Source organism: Nelusetta ayraudi, unplaced genomic scaffold, assembly GCF_046127955.1.
Source record: "Nelusetta ayraudi isolate G7.1 ecotype Tasmania unplaced genomic scaffold, CSIRO-AGI_Nayr_v1 ptg000011l, whole genome shotgun sequence".
Taxonomy (NCBI): domain Eukaryota; kingdom Metazoa; phylum Chordata; class Actinopteri; order Tetraodontiformes; family Monacanthidae; genus Nelusetta; species Nelusetta ayraudi.
Window position 1 is genome coordinate 3,153,448 of NW_027466061.1, and position 8,436 is coordinate 3,161,883.

An 8,436-nucleotide genomic window follows, 5' to 3' on the forward strand; every position below is an offset into this window, starting at 1 on the left:
ACCTCTGGCTAAATGTGATTGGTCCACGTTCTGACAGGGGGAGTGGTTTGGATGACGGCATTTCCAGGTAAGCCCAGCGAGCCGCATGCTTGCTAAAACTGGGTTAATTGTTTATTTCCTCGCTCTGATTTGGGTCGTTTCTTTCCACCGCCCTAAAATAACTATTAAAGGTCTAACATGATTAGAAAAGATAAACAAAATGGACTTATGAAGGCATTTTAATTGAAATTGTGTTAACATGCTAGATATATTTATATGCAGCAATTATGAGGAGGATTTTTAAAACTCTTTTAATTGGATTGTTATTTAATCGATGGAAATGCAATTAATCGTGACATAATTCACATTTTGAAGTGAGTGACATTTGGTTAAAGAATCAGAGAAACATAATTGTTATCAGCAAGATACCGAATACAGGCAAACATACAACCGAATGTACAAGGGCGTCATTCAGTAAGGCTTTAGGACACAGTATTTGATGTTTTAAATAAAAACACATTTATACAGTTTATCATCAATCAAGATTCCAACTACATGACGCAAATAGGCCCATGACTAGTGCTAATAGCAGGCAAGCTGCCTTCGGTGCAAAAACAATGCAAGTCGCAGTGCGGCACAGCAGGATGTTGAGCTCAACACAGGGTGTCAGTGCTCAGCCTCTAGCAGTTTCTCTTGGTGTTGATGAGAAGGTCTCTTTGCAGGTTCACCTCCAGGCTTCCAACAGATTTGCTACCCGGCGGGTCGGTGACCAGAGTCAGTTTGTTAAAAACTCCTCGACCAAAGTAATCGGCCACCACAGAGAAACCGTCATTGGAGCCGCGCAACTGCAAGAAAAAGGAGGAAAAAAACATTCCCATTAGCAGACAGTCAGGTGATTTTGAGCAAGAAAGCATCATTAAAAGACTGAAGACTATTTTTAGAATAGTTTATATGAAAGGATTTAAACTTCTCCAGAGTAGCTAGAACATTAATGCCTTAAACTTCAGGGCTACTAAAGGAACAGCCATCTATCCAAACATAACTTGTTAAAGGTCCAATGTGTAAAATTTGTCTTTTATTATACTCGCAGTACAATAAAAGTCATTTGGGTTTCCTAGACGGTTCTCATATATAAAAGAATAAACATACAGAAAAAAGGGTCTCGCTCTAGTTAGCAGCCATCTTGCACTGCCATATTTGAAGGGAGTCCAGTATTTAAGGAAGCCGCCTGACAGTGGCTTAAATATGACAAGCGCTGTCAGGTGGACTACCTCCAATACCAGGCTTCCTTAAAGATCTTACACACTGGACCTTTAAGTGTGCTGAGACAACTCTGTAATGATATGGTGCTAGATAAATAAAGCTGAAATAAATTCAAATGTGATATTCACTAAGTCAACTGAGCAAAGCCAATAAATTAAAACTTGTATTGTTTTTCATGAACTGCCCACTTGTCAGCACTCGTTTCCTATTACCTGTCTGTTGAAGTGGTCGTGCAGGTCCCGCTTCTGGTCCTGTGCACGTAGCATGTCCATGACTTTGCGGTTCTCCGGAGTGCAGGTGGGACACTCGGCCTCGCTCTCAGCGTAGCTGTCAAAGCAGTGCTGGTGGAAGGAGTGGCTGCAGAGGAAATGAACTGACGGCAGCTCCAGGGGACTGTTGCACATGTTGCACTTGGTCTTCTGGAATATCTTGGCACTGTGCAGATGGAGAGAAGTGACGACAAAACATTTATAAAGTACAGGGGAAAGAAAGCTGTAAGATGGTAAAACACTCTGATCCACTCAGCGACCCACCTGGTTTTTAGGTCCTGGATCTCGGAGCGGAGAAGAGCGGTTTCTTCGCGGTACTGCCGGATCTTTCGCTCGTCTTCCTCGATCTGTTGGCTCTCCCTCTGCAGCTTGTTGATGAGGTAGTCCTTGATGACTGACAGGGTCGCTGTTGAGTTGTGTGCAAGAGTCTGCACCACTGTAGCAGACAAAGAAAAAAACTAAAAAAAATTAACCACTATCTTTAAAAAGAAATCTTCACTTCCAGATGCAATGTTGAGTGTGTTTCATTCCTTTAAACGTCCCCCAGGCTCACCAAGCAAAGGGGGCATCAGGTTGTTCTGGTCGATGTGCTGCAAGACTTCGCTGATGTAGGTCTTGCAGTCCTCTTCTTTTCTGGCAAAGTAGCCCAGTGCCTGCTCCCACAGGCAACTTTCCTGGTCCCCGAAGCGTTTGCACGCCTCTATCACTTTCCCATATTCCTCATTCTGCATATGGTAATGCATTATCTGCTGGTACCTGCAAACCAGCAGCGACACACCGTTATCTGTGGTTATTCTTTTAAGGTTTTATGGATATGGAATCGATTTTTTCAGCTCCACAAACTTTCATGCATGCATGGATGCCATCTTTGAACCCAAATTTACATCCTTGCTCCTATTATTATGAGGTGCAGCATTTAACTGCTGAAATCAAGATGTCACCAGTTCCAATGTACTGTCTTTATTGTTGCACGTCCCCAACTTACAGTTTACCCTTCTCATAAAGGTAGAGGATTCCTTCTTTGAAGTTGTGCATCTGACAGAGCACCAGAGTCTTATCAAACACAGTGTTGTCGCTCCTCAGGAGAGACACAGCTTCCACCTGCAACACTTTCTTTCTCTGCCAAACAAGAGCAGAAATAAAACAGCCAATAAATTAGTTTTGCTTACAGGCACTTGGATGACATTTGCAAATTGAAGATCAGCACTCAGTAAATTAGCAGCAGAATCAGACCTGGATTTTTGTGTTTATCATGCAAGACTTTCTAGTGTTTGACGCACCTCACGGTTCTTCTCATGGGCCCAGTCGTGCAGCCGCAGCTCCAGCAGGGTGTCATACACCCCCTGAGGAGAATGTGGATCCACCTCAATCATGTGTTCCAGGAACGCTTTCAGCTCCCGAGGGTTGTTGGCAAATATTGGGATGAATTCCTCAGGGTTGGCCTTGATCCCAAGGAAATACAGCAAAACAGACTTTATTTTATTAAATGAAAGAGCTCATTTGAAAGCTCTGGTGCACGGAGCTACACGAGCAGCAACTAAGATCTCTCAGACGCCTACCTTATTGATCCGCCCCCTGCCCAAGCTGTCCTTCTCAGCTGCATCTCCGCTGGGTTGGTAGTTGGTGCACAGGCCTTTCAGGAGTAGCGTGGTGCCTTCAGGGACGTGGTGCATCAGCGTCTTGCCATATCGCTTCATGTTGCTCTCGGCTTGCTCAAAGGGCAGGCGCCCGATGTAGCGCAGGCCTTCCTGATAGTTCTGCGTTTGAGAGGCAACAGCACAAGGCCTTCAGAGGAGCCGTGGCGGGTCTAGGACCTGCTGCTGTAATATCAAATTCACGACACATGTATTCTAGATGCTGTATATACTGTATATAGAAGGAGAGGCAGCCATATCTGGCTACCAGGTATTTAAAGTATACATACATTTTCTTCTTTATAGTTTAAGATTTAAAGTGAAATCTGCTTTATTGTTTGCCGAGCGGCAGACGCTCTGGTTGGTTTTGGCCTTAAGAATTAGAATCAAGCTCGTCGTCACAAATCCTGAGGCGTGTGGACAAGCTTGCGTGGTTCACCTTGAGGTCTTCCAGCTGTATCTTCAGGTACCATTCGTGATGCATGTGCTTCTCCGCCAGGAAGACGGCGTGGCTGTGGTAGCCAGCCTGTCGCAGAACCTTGATGGCGATCTCCACGTCAAAGTGGACTTCGCTCTCGCTGCTCTGCTCAAACACATTGCGGGACGACAGTAGGTTCATAACGTGGCAATGCTTTCGTTTATTAAGAACAAAGAAAAAAGGCACACTCTGCACTTTGTCAAGTGGTCAGCCACCTTGATGAACTCCTCCAGCTTGGAGCTGTCCTTGAGTTTGGTGTAGCAGTTCAGCAGCAGTGTGGTGTGGTCTGCGTTGGCCAGCGACTGCCTGTGCAGGGCTTGCAGGTACGCGGTGAGGTTGTGGATCCTTTGAGCATCCAGGAACTTCCTGATGACGTATGAGGGCTCCAGTTTCCCAATTGTGCTGCAAAAGAACACACGGAGGATTTCAGAGCTACCTCACCGGTCACGCGTGCTAATTAAAGGTCCAGTGTGTAAAATTTTCAAGGAAGCCCGCCTGACAGCACGTTTCGTATTTAGGTCACTGACAGACAGCCTTCCTTAAACAATAGTGGTGCAAGATGTATGTGTCTATATAATGTATATGTGAACCGCTTTTTGTACTGCAAGTATACACTTTTATTAATGTATTTATAGGCAGTATGTTAGGCTTATACCAATATAAAAATCATAAATCAAGCCAGATTTTACACATTGGACCTTTAAGTCTCAAAAAAACAAAACAAAAAACACACACATACATACATTACATACCAGTGACACCAGTGACACCAGCACTCACCACCAGCAGTACATAAATTCCTTGCACTAACTAATCCCAACGTGCACTTTATCTATATATATATATATTACTATATATATGGTCTTTGTTTACTTCCGCATTGCACTGTGTTGTATGTTTGTTAGTTGATATATATGTGAAAAGAACTGAAATGCACACATGCATTGCCAAAACAAATTCCTACGTGTTTACACAATGGCAAATAAAGAAATCTGAAACATAGAAGCACGTTGCACCTCTTTGTCACTTGTGTTATAATAATAATAGATTTTATTTATAACACACTTTCCATTTATAGGCAAATCTCAACGTGCACAGTAGTAAAAATCACAGTACAAATGACAGGATAATTAAAAAAACAGTCCAATGATAAAATCAGATACTTGTCTTGTACATTAGCAGGTGTAACTCATAGGTTCTCGGAGCACAAAGACCACCTTGAGATTTTTAGTGACATACTCACCGAATGTACTGCTGGATGGCTCCGTCGTGGTCTCCCTTAAGGTAAAGGTGATCACCGTACTGTCTGAAGATTTCAGAGAGCCCATCACTATCCAGGTGCTGGCTTTTTGCCAGGTTTATGGCCATTACAAACAGGTTCTTCTTAAACAGCATCTTCAAAAAGAAACAACAACAAAATTAAGAGATGACAACACTGTTCCCTAGCCAGCAGCCGCATCACTGAGCGGGGTGATTGACTGACTGACTGAAGCGTTCCCACCTCCAGTTTGGTCTGTGTGTCTTTCTCCTGGAGAACAAACATTTTGCCATCCCTGGTCAGGATGTAGAAGGAGCCCCACTCGGCCACCACGTCGATGACGTCATCAAACGGGGCGCTGTAGGCGATGAACTTGTTGTCCAGGTCGTAAATGGTCAGCAGCTGTCTCTCCGACGACGAGCTCTCCCTGCTGCCAAACTCTGGCCTGGGCGCAAAAGACACAAAGTCACAACTTTTGCACTTTTTAAGCATCAATGTACAGATCTTGAACTGATTTTAGTAAAAAATGTCAAAAAGGCAATGCTGAGCCAGCCGTAAAGTTTTCATTTTCCAAGAATATCTTTACTGTTAGCAGAGTATTAATTGTCCGAATCACACTGAGCTCATAATCCCGCTCCATCACCTGGAAACGGTCTCTTTCACGCAATTGTTTATAGTATTTATATTGATTTTACATTTAATTCGGGACTGAGCCCCTGCGACGACCAGCTCTGGAGCAGAGCAGGTCATTACAGGGCAAAGACCCGATTGTATTTTTGCTCCGTTTCTTCTTCATTATTCTTCCGCCGCGTGTTCGTATCCCAATTTGACCCCCTTAACATTTACGGAAACATGTTTATTTTTGCACACAGGTCAGAACTCGCGAAAAACCGGCTCAGAAACCGTAGGTGAGACAGACTTGAAATCGGAGTATGACATAGACAAGACCTTCATGACAAAAAGTTGTTAGTAACTTTGTAACAGTGACTTTCTATTTTATTTTTTTTCCCATTGACCAAAACAATCTGGACACATTGGATTAAATAGATCGACATTGAAGCAACACGCCCGAGCATCGAAAGGTAATGGGACGACAGAACTACATCAGCATTGCATTTACCGAAGAGGTTTGACCGATGGAAACTGTCAACAGTAAATTATATCAAAAAAATAAATAAATAAAAAAATAAAAATAAAAAATTGAAAAAAGTATTGAGAATTGACTGTGTGAAGATCAAAATAAATCCTTTTAAGTTAAGAAACTTTAATACTCCACTGTTTAATCCATTTTCTCCCTTACTTGTTGGGCGATTTTGGATCCTTGATGAGTAAAAACAGGTAGCCACGGTGCCAATGGGCCAACAGCTTGTGTCCATCGAAAGCAAAGCAGGGTCCCCGTCCATCAGGCTGATACAAGTACACACATTCATCACCAGCCACAATGAACTGGGAGTCTTGGGAGGGGTCTGCCAGGGAGGAGCACAACAGGGCACACCCGTGTGTGTCCAGCTCTAGCTTGGGATACTCCTTGACGGACAGGGTGTAGCACTGAGCAGAGGAGAGGAGAGGCCAGAGGGAGGCAGACGCACGTTAAAGTTGCCAACGCGCAGATGGACTTTCTATTCTACCAGTGTTTTAGCGAGTGAACCAAAAACGTACGTGGACTTTCTCCAGGGTGGCGACAAACAGATGTGTGACCTTGGCCACTTGTCGGAAAGCGAGGCCGGTGACCGGGCTGGTGCCCTCATGCAGTGTCAGAGTTTTACTGTGACGGTCCCGAGTGATGTCACCTTTGGTCAGAACCACACTGCCGTCTGTAAAGCCTGTGCAATAAAAAGAAAACAAAACACCCGATTAGCCTTTTGCACACACACATGCACACACAGTGAAACATAAATCATAGATGAACTAATTAAACCATTGCATGGCCAAGTCATGACTGGAAAGCATAATAAGAAACAGGAGCCAGTAATCAGCAGGTTGCATTTCTTTTCTTAAAGGAGCTGAAAACCAAAGGAAAAGGGAAAAGAGGAGGAGCTTAATAAAGCATTTAGAACTATCTTCCAGCTACACTGAAACCCTTTTTACCAAAAGTTAGGCCTGGTCTTTCTAACAAGAAGAATGCCCTTTAAAATGCACACAATTTCCTATAAAATGGAACATTAACTTGACTTAAAATCTGTTGGAATTGGCGTCTTTTCTGTGTATCTCACCAATGCCCATGAAGTTGAGGTTTTCATGTACGCCAAGACAAGAAACTTCAGTGGGTTTGTTGCCGGGAATTGCAGGAAAAATCCGAGTGCACAGAGGATTTCCGCTGTCTCTCTTGTCAAGGTTCCAGACTTTAACCTGTAGGAATGAGAACATTTACAATAAAACAGCATAAAACAGACTGTCCAGACTGGAGGCTTTAAGGGGGGACAGCATGCTTACGAGAGGGTTTATTCCGTGTTCGTCCTGTCCCACAGACACAAGGATGCTGTGCTGCTTCAGTTGAAACAAGTGCGTCACTCGCAACTTGTAGGCCTGGAAAAATGTCAGCTGCAGGGAGCGGGTCAGAAGCCAGATCTTTCCCTCCATATGTAATCATTTGGTGGTCAAGGAGGACCATTTTTTCCAGGCATAGCAATGAAGAAACACATTGCTGCAAATCATGAAAAAAAATGAGGACTGGCAGGCACAGAACTGACGCCAAAAACTAGTCAGCTGCACAGAATACATGTCAACTACAAACTTCAAACCTATTTCACATTGTAGCTCCTCTTGCTTGTAGACACAATATCATTTTATTTATATTTCGAGAGAATTCTCATGCTGTATTGTCTCAACATGTAACACTTATTTCAACGGGAGCGACAGGATCTATCGACCGCAAGGAGCAAATTAGCTACAACTCAGAACATGACAACAGGGGATATTAGACAGTTAATGTTGTCCTAGTCCAGTAATGCTACTGACGTTGCCAACAACGTATCCTAGCCTGAACCCCATGTCCAACCCTTAGCTTAAACATTCTATTCAGTCCTAATCGAGGTATGGCTGTGAACACAGCGACAAAAAAACACTTCATTTTCGAGACAGAGGTCTGAATTAGCATCAACAGTCAACAACAACACCTGAGCTAACTGGGCTAAATTAGATAGAGCCGTGATAAGGATATCTCCCAGGACGATGTGACCCCGACCAGAGTCGCACACAGATATTCCGGCTGGCAGGGCAAAGTTTTTGCCATTGTCCACGGGGTCCTTGACAGTTTCTTTGTCAAAGAAAACAAATTTCCTCCACTGTAAGAACGCTGCCATTTTGTTAGCGCTAGCGTAGCGGCTCTGACAGGGCGGTATCATGTGACACCGTAGTCACGTGAGACAGATGTTCCTTCCTATATATATATATACACATTATTTTTTTTAAAACAAAAAAAAAAGAGACATCCTGAAAGATTTCATTTAAAGGTGTTTTCATTCACTTTCAGTATAGAAAAGTGCTATGAAACTCCTAATACAAATTTCTATCTATATCTATCTATCTGCGTGCGTGTGTTTGTTCACTTTTTTC

The 8,436-nt window shown here is 43.4% G+C and overlaps 1 protein-coding gene across 1 annotated transcript; it reads right to left on the reverse strand.

The window, feature by feature from the left end:
• Window positions 1-202: 202 nt before the first annotated feature.
• On the reverse strand, window positions 203-8,220 carry vps11 (VPS11 core subunit of CORVET and HOPS complexes). The gene is made up of 16 exons (XM_076020024.1): window positions 8,038-8,220; window positions 7,315-7,459; window positions 7,095-7,230; window positions 6,541-6,704; window positions 6,182-6,429; window positions 5,125-5,326; window positions 4,867-5,018; window positions 3,839-4,025; window positions 3,585-3,728; window positions 3,071-3,268; window positions 2,792-2,953; window positions 2,497-2,630; window positions 2,065-2,267; window positions 1,776-1,947; window positions 1,455-1,677; window positions 203-824 (listed from the first exon to the last, which is right to left on the reverse strand). The coding sequence occupies exons 1-16, from the start codon at window positions 8,181-8,183 to the stop codon at window positions 660-662; spliced, it is 2,781 nt and encodes a 926-aa protein (XP_075876139.1). The 5' UTR covers window positions 8,184-8,220; the 3' UTR covers window positions 203-659.
• Between the last annotated feature and the right edge of the window lie 216 nt (window positions 8,221-8,436).

Excerpts from the sequence above, each read along its gene's own strand:
- vps11 (XM_076020024.1), bottom strand. The coding sequence starts at position 8,183 with ATGGCAGCGTTCTTACAGTGGAGGAAATTTGTTTTCTTTGACAAAGAA. Across the intron at positions 5,327-6,181 it reads GATCCAAAATCGCCCAACAA|GCCAGAGTTTGGCAGCAGGG; the intron begins GTAAGGGAGAAA and ends TTTTGCGCCCAG. Across the intron at positions 1,948-2,064 it reads CCTGATGCCCCCTTTGCTTG|TGGTGCAGACTCTTGCACAC; the intron begins GTGAGCCTGGGG and ends TGTCTGCTACAG.